The sequence below is a fragment of the Pleurodeles waltl genome, chromosome 6 (genome assembly GCF_031143425.1).
Source record: "Pleurodeles waltl isolate 20211129_DDA chromosome 6, aPleWal1.hap1.20221129, whole genome shotgun sequence".
In the NCBI taxonomy this organism is placed as follows: Eukaryota; Metazoa; Chordata; class Amphibia; order Caudata; family Salamandridae; genus Pleurodeles; species Pleurodeles waltl.
This window is the reverse complement of record NC_090445.1, coordinates 1,556,487,223-1,556,503,042: the sequence shown is the minus strand read 5'-3', so window position 1 is coordinate 1,556,503,042 and position 15,820 is coordinate 1,556,487,223. Positions and strand designations below refer to the sequence as shown.

The following is a 15,820-nucleotide window of genomic DNA, read 5'->3' as shown; positions in this document are numbered from 1 at the left end:
CAGATCATTACACATTAACTATCATACTGATAGAATATTTGTGTTTAACAGTTGCGTTTCCTGAAATTAGAGATAATCTTTGGGCCATGATGCATCACTTTTTCTCACAATTCCATTGGGTTATAACACATTCCTAGGAGAGCTGATGGTGCTCCTGCATATTTCTAATAAAACATTCATCTATACTTCCCTTAGATCTACAAATTGTTAATCTAGGGCTTCTAAATGGGGGGTGTATACCTGCTCCTCTAAGGGGATGAATTAGGCCTGAATCATTCTTAACTGGCCATTCATGCCCTTGCTAAATTTCTTAGTTGTCTTGTCATTTTTTCCTTCAGTTATCAAAGGAAGTGATACTGTTTTTGGAATAATTATTTACCCTATTTAGTGACTGAGGGAGCCCTTATGATTAAAGGTTGAACAATGAAAATCCACATTTATACTTGAAATACAGGTTAGTTGACCTACTGAAGGCCTGTAGTGTCACTGTTGTAATCATTTGTCAGTGTTGCACATATACATGCATTTCTCTATCATGATCATTGAGTGAGTGTGCATTGACCTTGAAGATTTTTTCATTTCCTAGCAAACGCAAAAGTTTGAAGGAAGGTCAAAATGGTTGAATAAGAAAGCACAGGAAATAAATACGTTACAGCAGTCTCTAAAGTGTGCCTTTTTCACAATGTCTGTAACTAGAAGGACCATGAGCAAGGCACACTTTTTATCTAAATATTATTCTTGATATTGACGACTCAAACCCGTTCTACTGGCCCTTAAATGTGTGCTCTTTTCCTAGGATAGAGTTGACTGTCTAATAGTTGTCAGAGATTTGCTTTGGTGTAAGAACAATACTAGCCTAGTCATCTCAACTAAACTATAAAACTACTTAGCCATAAAATTCACTTAGAATAGATATCAGTTTGCTGAGTTCTGGGGTGACTTTTGGTATTGTAATGTGTTGCTGTTTTCAGCTTCTTCCCCAACAAGAGGAGTGTTTGTTAGGTATTCTTTTTAGGTTGGGTCTCTGTAAATTTGGTGGCGGCCGGGTTGTTAGAGGTATTGAGAATATAAAACAAAGCCAAGGTAAAGTGTCCTCAAAGTGTCATATAATCAAGATCTGTTGCATTTCCATGTTGTGTTAAAGCCTCAGTGTGAGAATGTTTTCTACTTATTTTGTAAACCTGTAGGCAGTGTTCTACAGATCATGTCTACATTATATCAGCTTTTGTGGGTCAACCAGCTCTTCATTACTTCCCCACATTATGCTAAACGTCTCTGCATAGTAAAACCTGTGCTACTCCCTCACATTGTTAAAAGCCTCAAAGAACAACCAGTGTAGTATCATACCACATGTTAAAAGCCTAGTTGTGTGAACAGCCGCCACTGTACACACCCACATTATCTAAAAAGTCCATGCTTGGAAACTCTGTGCACACTGTTTTTTGTATTGTTAAATGCCTAGGCATGGGAACATCTTCTGCAGTATTCTCCCAATATTATGATAAAAGCTGTAGTGTTTCTCATGATATCTGCACTACTCTCCTACGTTATGTTAAAAGCTTTGGCTCTTGTTTTGTTGTGTTGGCTGGTGGAAGGGAATCAGACTCTTTCTAATCTCAGTGATGGTCTGCAACATAATCTCATCTTTTCTGCCCCTCCAGCAGTAGCATGTGTCGTGTCTCATCAGGAGTGGTATTAACCTCTGTTCTGTCTCTCTTGCAGTTTATGTTCCAGCAGCTGGGAATGCTAGTGTCCTTTGTGCGGAGTCACATCCGACCCTACATGGAGGAAATATTCTCTCTCATGCGAGTAAGAATCTTGTCTTTCAAGATATAAGGAGGCACTATAGGTGATATTCAATAGACACAGTGTTCTGATGACTAGTTAGTTCACAAGACATCTTTCCTCAATGTGAGCACATTCTGGTGGGTGTATTATATCATAAAGTGCAGGACAGTTATTGCTAGAGATGCCTGGAGCAGGGTATGATCCACGTTGATTGGAACGTTACTAAGGCTTTTTAAGACACCAGAAATGAGAACTGTGGGAAAAGGCTTGAATCCTCTTGGTTTGCAGGGATCTGTACTTAATGTACCAAAAATGCATGTTTTCTGGGAAGGTTTGCATGGGGTACTTTGTGGTTTAAGGTATTCAGAAGACAATGACTGAAAGCTATTACTTACTGATTTTGCATTGTATTAATGACGGTGATTTTCAATATGCTGAATGTTTTAAAAATTACAACACAGAAAACTTTATGAAGGACAGGCTAATACTGTTGTAATTAATGCAGTGTCTCGCCCAACTTAATCAACGAAACCAAATTTAAATACATTTAATTGTCTTTTAATATATATATTGGGATAACCAGAGTCTTAAGCATTGTAGGTATCACTAGTTTTAGTACTGTGCTGGTTTCACCAAATGGTGGGTGGAAATGTGTAGGAAAGTGCCCCTTTTGGCATGGTCACCCCACTTTCTTGCCAATGATAGAGGTTTTTTGATTAAAGGTGCACTGTGATCCTGCTATCCAGGTCCCTAGTGCCTGTGCTCTTTCCCTAAAACAAGGCAAAAGATCTAATTGTGTAAAATTGGCACACACTATAATACTTCTGTAAGTCCCTAGTAAATGGTACCTAGGGCCTGGGTACTAGACAGGGTCTCTATGGGCTGTAGCGTGTATTGTGCCACCCTAGGGGACCCCTCCTAAAAAATGCACAAAGCCTGTGTAGGAAGCGGCCTATCCATATAGTGCACCAAAGTAAGGGGATACTATGCAGATAGTCCAGGGCGACTGTAGGAAGTTGTCTCTCTATATAGTGCACTAAAATGAACTATACTGTGCAGAGAGTCCAGTGGATCCCAAGTTGGTAATGCAGAGACAAACGTAGCTAGGACTAATGCTCTATTTGCGTTAGTGTGGGTGAGCAGTTAGGCTTATCAGAGGGCAGTGCTAAGCATTTGTTGTACTTAGAGAGGCAATAAATGAGACACACACTGAAAAAATAACTCTGAGACCAATTTATAAAAATAACATTTCCTTTTATATATGTTTCAAACTGTAGAACTTCGTAATCAGGTAAGTAGACTTTTAAGTATAAAGACTTTGCAGTTTCAGAAATAGACAGTGAAATTTCCAGAGTTCTCTCAATGTTATCCTATGGAGGAAAATAATGTTCAGCAACCACAGGGTTAACGATAACTTACGAAGTCAATCTCAGGAAGTTAAGGTAAGTACTGATCACTGACCAGAACCACACCAGCAGGTCACACCGGGCGGCACTGGGGCGGCCGGGTGCAGAGGTGCAGTAAGCCATCTGGGGCCCAGTGGTTTCCTATGGAGTTTGGTCCTCGTGAAGACGGGCAACAGGCTCTGGCTACGAAGCCAGTGAGGGACAACAAGCAGGTAGGTAGCAGACTTGGGATGCTCGGTGATGTAGGTGCACCTTTGGTCCTCTTCTCCTGTGCCCAAGGGTGACGAATGCAAAAGTGTCCTTATGCATCAGGTTTTCACGTCTGACAGCACTCACGTTCAGGGGGTCCTGTATTTTAAGTCTCCAGGCATTTTAGGGGAGTCTGGCAGTGGTGGACCCAGGGTGGACTGGAGCTCCTAGTTGACACCGATGACCGACCTCAGCTGGGGTCAGGGGTGCAGTGGTTGCTGTAGCTGTCGGATTTTCTCTCTCCACAGCCTGTGGGAGAAGGGGGCCTGTGTGCAGAGGCTGCAGGCGTCTCAGGGGGAGTCCAAAAGGGGTGAGACGACACTGGACTTCGTCTCTAGGCAGCTGGGGACCCGCATTGGCACCATTGGTTGGCTTCACCTTGCGTCGTGGATGTCGGTGCAGTGGTCACTTCTGGTGTCGAGTTTTTGGGGTCCAGCAGCTGCAGTCTTTTCATTGTCATTTTCTTTTTACAGGGCAAGTCCACTGCCCACAGGAGGCTCAAGTCTTTATTGAACATTGGACTATTAGGTTTTTTGTGCAGGATTACTCGAGGTCAGCAGGTAGGCTGGAGGGGCTGGTTCCAGGTCAGCTGTGTCTTCTTTTCTCCTTCTGTGGGTGCAACCCTTCTTTGTTCAGGTATTCTTAGGTTATTGACATCTGAGTTCAAGAGTACAGGGGTTGCCACCTAAACACTCAATGGGGGCATTACAGGGACTACCAAACAGTAGCCAGTGGGCTGACAACCTTCAGTCTGACTACACCTTTCTTATTACCCCTTCTGCTGAGAAGTGGCATAACCCTAGTGGCTTAATTCCTTGCAAACAAGATGGAGATTGAGTAGTGCCCACTTTAGCTTGTCCATGAGTCTGTGGTGGCTGAACTGGTCAGGACCAGTAATTCAGCACACTAGTAGCTGGTAGGATTTCAGGGGCACCTCTAAGGTGGCCTCTGTGTGCAGTTTTTAATAAATCTGCCAGAGGGTTTATTATTCTGAGATGTTTGATAGCAAACATCCCAGGATTCAGTGAAGCCATCATGTAGCTGGGAAACTTGTAGTGACCAATGTCCAGCACATGCATTTAAAATGGCTTCCCTGTACCCTTACTATGTCTATGAATCGAAAAAGACGTAGGCCCTCAATATGTACATGGCGGGCCGAATCGCCACATAATGAACAGGTTGACGGCCGGCAGCCGCCACCCACGGCCATGCTCCCGCCGCCAGGCAGCCTGGCAGCGGGATGAAACACCATCCGCCAGGGTAGCTGCGCTGACCTGTGGATAATGTTTCATATGCCGCCAGCCTTTTCCTGGGGCCCGGGACATTTTGCATGGGCAGTGCAGGGGCCCTCATGCAGGCCCCCATCGCGCTTGTCACTGCCCAATTTACAGGCAGTGACATGCGCGACGCGTGCTGCTGCACCCGCCGCACACCAACATTGGCGGCGGCTCCTAATGTAGTCGCCCTCAATGTTATGCCCGTGTTCCCCGCCAGGCCGGTGGGCAGAAACACTGTCTCTGCCCGCCGGCCTAGCGGGGAAAACATTATACGGCCGGCGGATTTTCCAGGGGGCTGGCGGTCAATAAAAAGACCACCAGCCTGTTCAAAATGAGGGCCATAGTAGGGGAAATTTTGCTCATACATATATGCCCTCACATGTATTATGATGCACCCTTCCTTAGGGCTGTAATGCCTGCTAGAGGGGTGATTTACATATATTGCATGCAGTGTTTGGGGACAGGGCACACAGGCTGTTTGCCATGTAGTGTTTTCAATTTTGGGAGCTCCTTGTCACGCAGCGTGCAATGACAGTCTGCTTAAGGGTGGCGCTGGGTCTCCCAGAGTGCACAAGTTGTGCTGCAGCTCTGAGGGGTCCTCTTCAGTACCCATGCCCTAAGTGCCAGGAGTACTATTTACCAGGGACTTTTAGAGGGATAAAGGGCCTTGTAACTTGGAGATCAAGTTACCAGGTGTCTTTTTTTTAGGGAAGAAACACTGGCACTGGGGACCTAGTTGGCAGGAACCCAGTGCACTTCTGTCAAATTTGCATCTACAAACCAGGCAAGCAGTGGAGGGATGTACTGCAACCAGAACCCAGGTTCCCTAAGAAGCTTGGTGAAATTGGTCCCATCGATTTTTTTTTTTTTAAGTGAAAGTTACCTGGTAGTGTTTGGTGCCAATCTTTGGTGCAGGTCTTCTGTTCTCACTCTCTTGGTTCTTCTTCTTTCTTCCTCAGTTCACAGTAGTTGAATCTTGACCTGATCTGTTTTCTTGGTGGCAGGGGGTCCCCTAAATACTCAATTTAGGGGTGTTAAGGGAACTGAAGGTTAGTAGCCAATGGGTGCACTTAGTAGCCAGTGGACTCCTTACCCCTGGGTCACTACACCAGCTATATGACCACTTTTTGTGGGGAGTGGCATCAACCTGTCCCATAGTTCCTAATTCCACCACACACAAGATGTTAGAATTCTCTTTTTCCTATTCACTTCAGCCTGCCCACCATATGGGTGTGCTCAGCCTGTAAGTGTGGCATGCCTCCTGACTATCCAGTTTTCCCGCCTGTCCTGGTGCCAAATTGGCCTAGGGCAGGGGGTTTCCTTCCCCAGGTCTGCTGGGGTCGCATATCAAAGGCAGCAGGGACTTTAAAGTCTCTGGCCTTGGTATGCAGATTTACTAGCCATCCTGCTGGAGGAGGTGATAACACCTCTTGTCCAAGCAGGGATTGTTTTTTTACCTCTGAGTGCAAGGGCTCTCACCTCCAGGGTGTCAGAAACTCGTCTGTGGTGGAAGGCTGGTCGATACCAGTCAGCCAGCACACTAGAGGGCTAGTAGGATTCAGGGGGCACCTGTTAGGTGCCCTCTGGGTGCATGTCATATTGAATCCAACACTGGCATCAACTATCTGTACGCAGTAAATGTACTTCCTCTATTGAAAGTCATTATGACGAAAAACTGCATTGGTGTGTTTTACTTACCACATTGTGAACTCTAACTCTGGAACGGTACTTAGCTACTTTGACGATTTCTGGTGTCAACACATAAAATAAAGTTGTTGTATTTTTCTTAATTTGGTCTCAAGTTTCTTCTTGAGTGTCTGTCTCATTTATTGACTGTGTGTTCAACAAATGCTTTGCACTACGCTCTGAAGTTTAACCACTTCGCTGCCAGGCCTTTTCCCCCTCCTGTGCCAGGCCTTTTTTTGCCTATTTGGGGCAGTTCGCGCTTAGGCCCTCATAACTTTTTGTCCACATAAGCTAACCAAGCCAAATTTGCGTCCTTTTTTTCCAACATCCTAGGGATTCTAAAGGTACCCAGACTTTGTGGGTTCCCCTGAAGGAGGCCAAGAAATTGGCCAAAATACAGTGAAAATTTCGTTTTTTTCAAAAAAATTGGAAAAAGGGGCTGCAGAAGAAGGCTTGTGGTTTTTCCCCTGAAAATGGCATCAACAAAGGGTTTGCGGTGCTAAACTCAGCAGCTTCCCAGCTTTCAGGAACAGGCAGACTTGAATCCGAAAACCCAATTTTTCAACACAATTTTGGCATTTTACTGGGGCATACCCCATTTGTGCAATTTTTTGTGCTTTCAGCCTTCTTCCAGTCAGTGACCGGAATGGTCATGGAACCAATGCTGGATCCCAGAAACCTAAACATTTCTGAAAAGTAGACAAAATTCTGAATTCAGCAAGGGGTCATTTGTGTAGATCCTACAAGGGTTTCCTACAGAAAATAACAGCTGAAAAAGAAAAATATTGAAATTGAGGTGAAAAAAACATTAATTTTTCTCTACTTTTTACTCTGTAACTTTTCCCTGCAATGTCAGATTATCGAAAGCAATATACCGTTACGTCTGCTGGACTCCTCTGGTTGCGGGGATATATAGGGTTTGTAGGTTCATCAAGAACCCGAGGAACCCAGAGCCAATAAATGAGCTGCACCCTGCAGTGCGTTTTCATTCTATACCGGGTATACAGTAATTCATTTGCTGAAATATAAGGAGTATAAAATAGCTATCAAGAAAACCTTTGCATTTCCAAAAAGGGCACAAGATAAGGTGTTGAGGAGCAGTGGTTATTTGCACATCTCTGAATTCCGGGGTGACCATAGTAGCACGTGAATTACATGGAATTTCTCAAATAGATGTCTTTTTTACACACACCCCTATATTTGGAAGGAATAAATGTAGAGAAAGACAAGGGGCAATAACACTTGTTTTGCTATTCTATGTTCCCCCAAGTCTCCCGATAAAAATGATACCTCACTTGTTTGGGTAGGCCTAGCGCCCACGACAGGATATGCCCCAAAACACAACGTGGACACATCACAGAAAACAGAGCTGTTTTTAGCAAAGTGACTACCTGTAGATTTTGGCCTCTAGCTCAGCCGCCACCTAGGGAAACCTACCAAACCTGTGCATTTCTGAAAACTAGAGACCTAGGGGAATCCAAGGAGGGGTGACTTGTGTGGCTCGGACCAGGTTCTGTTACCCAGAATCCTTTGCAAACCTCAAAATTTGGCTAAAAAAACACATGTTCCTCACATTTCTGTGGCAGAAAGTTCTGGAATCTGAGAGGAGCCACAAATTTCCTTCCACCCAGCATTCCCCCACGTCTCCCGATAAAAATGATACCTCACTTGTGTGGGTAGGCCTAGCGCCCGCGACAGGATATGCCCCAAAACACAACGTGGACATATCACAGAAAACAGAGCTGTTTTTAGCAAAGTGACTACCTGTAGATTTTGGCCTCTAGCTCAGCCGCCACCTAGGGAAACCTACCAAACCTGTGCATTTCTGAAAACTAGAGACCTAGGGGGATCCAAGGAGGGGTGACTTGCGGGGCTCGGACCAGGTTCTGTTACCCAGAATCCTTTGCAAACCTCAAAATTTGGCTAAAAAAACACATGTTCCTCACATTTCTGTGGCAGAAAGTTCTGGAATCTGAGAGGAGCCACAAATTTCCTTCCACCCAGCGTTCCCCCACGTCTCCCGATAAAAATGATACCTCACTTGTGTGGGTAGGCCTAGCGCCCGCGACAGGATATGCCCCAAAACACAACGTGGACATATCACAGAAAACAGAGCTGTTTTTAGCAAAGTGACTACCTGTAGATTTTGGCCTCTAGCTCAGCCGCCACCTAAGGAAACCTACCAAACCTATGCATTTCTGAAAACTAGAGACCTAGGGGAATCCACGGAGGGGTGACTTGTGTGGCTCGGACCAGGTTCTGTTACCCAGAATCCTTTGCAAACCTCAAAATTTGGCTAAAAAAACACATGTTCCTCACATTTCTGTGGCAGAAAGTTCTGGAATCTGAGAGGAGCCACAAATTTCCTTCCACCCAGCGTTCCCCCACGTCTCCCGATAAAAATGATACCTCACTTGTGTGGGTAGGCCTAGCGCCCGCGACAGGATATGCCCCAAAACACAACGTGGACATATCACAGAAAACAGAGCTGTTTTTAGCAAAGTGACTACCTGTAGATTTTGGCCTCTAGCTCAGCCGCCACCTAGGGAAACCTACCAAACCTGTGCATTTCTGAAAACTAGAGACCTAGGGGAATCCAAGGAGGGGTGACTTGCGGGGCTCGGACCAGGTTCTGTTACCCAGAATCCTTTGCAAACCTCAAAATTTGGCTAAAAAAACACATGTCCCTCACATTTCTGTGGCAGAAAGTTCTGGAATCTGAGAGGAGCTACAAATTTCCTTCCACCCAGCGTTCCCCCAAGTCTCCCGATAAAAATGATACCTCACTTGCGTGGGTAGGCCTAGCGCCGGCGACAGGAAACACCCCAAAGCGCAACGTGGACACATCCTAAATTTTGGAAAAAAACAGAGGTTTTTTTTGCGAAGTGCCTACCTGTAGATTTTGGCCTCTAGCTCAGCCGGCACCTAGGGAAACCTACCAAACCTGTGCATTTCTGAAAACTAGAGACCTAGGGGAATCCAAGGAGGGGTGACTTGCGGGGCTCGGACCAGGTTCTGTTACCCAGAATCCTTTGCAAACCTCAAAATTTGGCTAAAAAAACACGTCCCTCACATTTCTGTGGCAGAAAGTTCTGGAATCTGAGAGGAGCTACAAATTTCCTTCCACCCAGCGTTCCCCCAAGTCTCCCGATAAAAATGATACCTCACTTGCGTGGGTAGGCCTAGCACCGGCGACAGGAAACACCCCAAAGCTCAACGTGGACACATCCTAAATTTTGGAAAAAAACAGAGGTGTTTTTTGCGAAGTGCCTACCTGTAGATTTTGGCCTCTAGCTCAGCCGGCACCTAGGGAAACCTACCAAACCTGTGCATTTCTGAAAACTAGAGACCTAGGGGAATCCAAGGAGGGGTGACTTGCGGGGCTCGGACCAGGTTCTGTTACCCAGAATCCTTTGCAAACCTCAAAATTTGGCTAAAAAAACACATGTTCCTCACATTTCTATGGCAGAAAGTTCTGGAATCTGAGAGGAGCTACAAATTTCCTTCCACCCAGCGTTCCCCCAAGTCTCCCGATAAAAATGATACCTCACTTGCGTGGGTAGGCCTAGCGCCGGCGACAGGAAACACCCCAAAGCGCAACGTGGACACATCCTAAATTTTGGAAAAAAACAGAGGTGTTTTTTGCGAAGTGCCTACCTGTAGATTTTGGCCTCTAGCTCAGCCGCCACCTAGGGAAACCTACCAAACCTGTGCATTTCTGAAAACTAGAGACCTAGGGGAATCCAAGGAGGGGTGACTTGCGGGGCTCGGACCAGGTTCTGTTACCCAGAATCCTTTGCAAACCTCAAAATTTGGCTAAAAAAAACACATGTTCCTCACATTTCTGTGGCAGAAAGTTCTGGAATCTGAGAGGAGCTACAAATTTCCTTCCACCCAGCGTTCCCCCAAGTCTCCCGATAAAAATGATACCTCACTTGCGTGGGTAGGCCTAGCGCCGGCGACAGGAAACACCCCAAAGCGCAACGTGGACACATCCAAAATTTTGGGAGAAAACAGTGCCTACCTGTGGATTTTGGCCTGTAGCTCACCCAGCGCCTAGGGAAACCTACCAAACCTGTGCATTTCTGAAAACTAGAGACCTAGGGGAATCCAAGGAGGGGTGACTTGCGGGGCTCGGACCAGGTTCTGTTACCCAGAATCCTTTGCAAACCTCAAAATTTGGCTAAAAAAACACATGTTCCTCACATTTCTGTGGCAGAAAGTTCTGGAATCTGATAGGAGCCACAAATTTCCTTCCACCTAGCGTTCCCCCAAGTCTCCCGATAAAAATGATACCTCACTTGTGTGGGTGGCCCAGGTGCCTGCAACATAATAAGGCCCAAAACCTGAAGGGATAGAAGGGATAGCACAGCAAGTTTATAAGGGCATATTCTTTTATACATCTTTAGACGGACTCTGCTTTGGGGACCCACATAAGTGAGGTGTCATTTTACTTGGGAGACTGAGGGGAAAACTGGGGAGTAGGAATTTTGTGCTGGAGCGGTGATCCTACTAAGAAAAATCAGGAAAATATGCTTTTTTATGCAAATTGTGAGGTTTACAGAGGAGTCTGGGTAAGAAAATGTTGGGGGAGCCACACAAGCCACACCTCCCTAGACTCCTTGGGGTGCCTAGTTTTAAAAAGTTTCTGGATTTTGTAGGTTTCCCTACATGACGGCCGCACCCAGGACCAAAAACATAGGTGGGCCCTCCCCCCCCAAACACAGGTATTTTTGGAATATATCACTTTGATGTGTGCACATACGTCCGTGATGTGCCAAACACTAAAATTGTGAAAAGAAACACACTTAGGTTATGTGAAGAAGACCCCTCACCCACCAACCAAGTTGGTGGCATGCTTCATCATCGGGGTCCCACCTGAGGCACCTAGCGTGTCTCAAGTGTGCTGCGACGCCTGATTACAGCGGAGCAGGTTTTGTCATTTGTACCACACATACTGGTTGGATTTGGCACGAGGGTGAGTGATGGTTCAGTAGATCAAATTTTATTAACAAGAGATTTCACAAAAGTGAAATGCACTGGTAATAACTGAAAGGCCAAAAAACTGAACCAATGACTTACAGCTCGTGAGCTGTAAAGCCACGATAAGGCACCAACCGCTTTACAGTCCATTCACACACCTTTCATACATGACATGCACTAGACCATTCACGCCGCCAGCCACGGGCCCAGCACATTACAAGACTCGCATCCACAGACAGCGCCAGTCAAGGGCCCATCACTTTCATACGCCCACATGCCTGATACAGCAATCACACCAGCTGATGAGTGTGTGGACTGGCGTTTGGCCGGCACTGCCAGCCAAGCGCCACACCACCAGCCAAGCGCCACCCCACCCACACCACCAGCCAAGCGCCACCCCACACACACCGCCAGCCCAGCGCCACCCCACACACACCGCCAGCCAAGTTCCACCCCACACACACCGCCAGCCAAGTTCCACCCCACACACACCGCCAGCCAAGCGCCACCCCACACACACCGCCAGCCAAGCGCCACCCCACACACGCCGCCAGCCAAGCGCCACCACACCCACGCCGCCAGCCAAGCGCCACTCTACACATGCCATCCCCTTTTTTTTTTTTTAAACAACAAAGAAACCACTAATCATAAATTAGTACAAAACTACAAACACAAAAGCTCTAACTGAATACATGACTAATGCCAACCGTGAAACCGAACATATAAAAATATAAAACACCAGTTTACGCTCACGGAATTTCCCAATAATTCTTCTGTGTGTGGTAGCTCCTGAAACAGCCACCCACACACAGCCCAGGCTTTGAAGGACAATCAGGGCAGTACATCCTAGTCTCCTTCCTGATACCTCTTCGAGCACAGACTCCACATCTCTTAGCAGGAAAGTTTTTTTTGGCCGTGGGAGGAATGTGCTCAGCAAAGTGACGATCTTTCAATCTAGCCACATCCTCCACCACTGCTTCTCTAGGAACTCTTGCCTGTTCCAGCACAACAAGGCTAGCTATGATAGACTCCTGAAATTTCACAAATGTCATCCTTGACTCTGGAGAACTATCCTTAAACACAACAAAAGCATTAAAAGTTGCCAAGTGGAACAAGTGAAGCGCTAATTTCTTATACCACACATAAGACTTACGAGCAGCAGTGTAAGGTTCTAACCTCTGATCTACTCTATCAACACCACCCATGTGCTTATTATAGTCTAAGATGCACACAGGTTTGCGCACTTCGGCAACCTGACCCCAAACAGCCACAGGTGAAGTACTCTCATCATGGATGGTGCTTAGCATGTATACATCCCTCTTGTCTACAAATTTCAGAGCTAGCAGCTCATCATTCCGCAAGGCACTGCACTGTCCCTTCTCAAGTTTTTTACAGACAAGCTCTTTTGGATAGCCTTTCCGATTAGAGCGGATTGTGCCACAAGCAACAGTGTCCACTCTGAACAACTCCTTGAACAACCGAACTCCAGTGTAGAAGTTATCTACATATAAATGGTGACCTTTGTTAAACAGTCGTCTACCAAGTTCCCACACAATTTTCTCACTAACTCCAAAAGTGGGAGGACAACCAGGGGGGTCAATATTGGAATCCCTACCAGTGTAGACCCGGAAATTATAAACATATCCTGTACTACTTTCTGACAGCATATACAATTTAATTCCATACCGTGCCCTCTTGCTAGGAATGTACTGCCTAAAAACCAAACGACCCTTGAACAGGACCAAAGACTCATCTACAGATATTTCTTTCCCTGGAACATAGATCTCTGAAAACCGATCTACCAAATGATCAAGGACAGGTCTAATCTTAAAAAGACGGTCAGAATCAGGATGATCTCGTGGCAAGGCTAAAGCATTATCTACAAAATGCAACATCCGAAGAAGAAGCTCATACCGGTTACGACTCATGATGGCAGGAAATATAGCAGTTGCCATCAAGGGACTAGTAGACCAATATGAAGACAGCGACGGCTTCCTTATCAGCCCCATCAAAAAAGTTAAACCCAAGAACTTTTTCAACTCTTCCAGATTTGTGGGAATCCACCGGCTAGCTCTAGAGTGTGGCCTAAGTCTGGCAGCGTTGTCCCTCAAAAACTGCTCTGCATACAAATTAGTCTGCTCAACAATCTCTTCCAAAAATATATCGTCCATAAACAACTCAAAAAAGTTGACGGGCAAAAAGTTTTCCGTATTAACTCGACACCCTGGAAAACCAGTAAACGCAGGCAACTGTGGCTGCTCCATGTTTGGTGCAACCCATGCGTCAGGTCTTCCAATGGGAAGCCTTTCAGCCGCTGGCTCCTGCACCATTGGCACATCACTGTCCTCCTCTAAAACAGGCCCTTCATCAGCACTGAGAGTGGCTTCATCATCAGATGATTCATCTCTGACAGAAAATTCACTTCCAGAATCCTGCACTTCCTCCTCTGCCTCAGATGCAGAGTCAGTCTCATATTCATGGTCAGAAGATGACTCAAAAAGCACACTAACAACCTGCTGAGCGGTCATCCTACGGCTGGCCATGATCCTTCCTACTAAAATTAACTGGACAAATACACCACCAACAACCAGCACTGTGTAAGATAAGTAACAAAGTATAGGTTTATCACTAAGAATTATAAACTCAAAAACTATACTGCTCACTTGCCTGAAAAAGCTTGACTCACCAGCAACTACTCTGCACAGCCACAGCAATCACCAACGATATCCCACTAAAAAGAGAAAAAAAAAAAGCAAATTAGACATAAGACAACACAATAATCATTGTGCATAACTCTAAGGACAATTTCACACACAATCCTGCATTCAGTACACCACCTACAAACATGTCATTCATGCATTGCAACAATACTCACTTGGAGTAAATTTATTTACTTACCTAAAACATGCAACTACGCAAACCGCAGGACAACAACTGCCAAAACTGCAACAAGCCACAGCAAAGTCAGCAAAAGCTTTGAACTAAAACAAAAAGGAGAAAAACTGTTATTATCATAAAAGCAAATACTTCGCCAGTTGACAAACACTCCGCCACTAACCATTTTTTCATTTTCCCCTGTGTCTAGTCTTCTCTGCTTGGGGGAAGATGGGCCTAAAAAAAAATAGGCCAATCTACCCCCAAGGGGAGGGGGCAGAAATCGCCCAGATTACATTGCACCCTTTGGGGGGGGGCACCCTTGCCCAAGGGGCCACACCCCCACACAAAGCACACACACACACATAGTATCCCTGGCGCTATGGGGATTCTGCCCCCCTTGGGGACAGAAAGGCCTAAAAAATAGGCATATCTGCCCCCTAGGGGGGCAGAACTGCCCAAAAATACATGTGGGCCCCTGGGGGCGACCCTTGCCCAAGGGGCCGCCCCCCAACACAAAAAATAAAAACCAACAATAAAATCCCTGGTGTCTAGTGGCTTTCTGCCCCATCGGCGTAAAAATAGGGCCAATCTGCCCCCAAGGGGGGCAGAAACGACGATAAATACATTGCGCCCCCGGGGGGAGCGACCCTTGCCCAAGGGGCCACCCCCCAACACAAAGCACACATACAAACATATCTTTCTGGCGCTATTGGGATTCTGCCCCCCTTGGGGGCAGAAAGGCCTAAAAAAAATAGGCCTCTCTGCCCCCAAGGGGGGCAGAACTGCCCAAAAATACATGTGGGCCCATGGGGGCGACCCTTGCCCAAGGGGCCACCCCCCAACACAAAAAATAAAAATCAACAATAAAATCCCTAGTGTCTAGTGGCTTTCTGCCCCTCTTGGGGGCAGATCGGCCTAAAAATAGGGCCAATCTGCCCCCAAGGGGGGCAGAAACGACAATAAATACATTGCGCCCCTGGGGGGAGCGACCCTTGCCCAAGGGGCCACCCCCCAACACAAAGCACACAAACATACATACTATTTCTGGCGCTATTGGGATTCTGCCCCCCTTGGGGGCAGAAAGGCCTAAAAAAAATAGGCCGGGCAGAACTGCCCAAAAATACATGAGGGCCCCTGGGGGCGACCCTTGCCCAAGGGGCCGCCCCCAACACAAAAAATACACATCAACAATAAAATCCCTGGTGTCTAGTGGCTTTCTGCCCCCCTTGGGGGCAGATCGGCCTAAAAATAGGGCCAATCTGCCCCCAGGGGGGGCAGAAACGACGTAAAATACATGTGCCCCCAAAGGGGAGCGACCCTTGCCCAAGGGGCCGCCCCCCAACACAAAAAATACAAAGCAACAATAAAATCCCTGGTGTCTAGTGGCTTTCTGCCCCCCTTGGGGGCAGATCGGCCTAAAAATAGGGCCAATCTGCCCCCAGGGGGGGCAGAAACGACATAAAATACATGTGCCCCCAAAGGGGAGCGACCCTTGCCCAAGGGGTCGCTCCCCTACACTAATAAGCACACACACACACACACACACACACACAC

General features: G+C 46.5%; 1 protein-coding gene across 2 annotated transcripts in view; it reads left to right on the top strand.

Annotated features, from left to right (window-relative positions):
- The window catches only part of MTOR (mechanistic target of rapamycin kinase), a 1,113,749-nt gene that overhangs the window by 328,777 nt on the left and 769,152 nt on the right, over positions 1-15,820 (top strand). For both annotated transcript variants that reach the window (XM_069241238.1, XM_069241237.1), the window contains one exon: positions 1,723-1,809. In XM_069241238.1, coding sequence (XP_069097339.1) covers positions 1,723-1,809 — 87 coding nt within the window. The remainder of the gene's footprint in view (positions 1-1,722; positions 1,810-15,820) is intronic.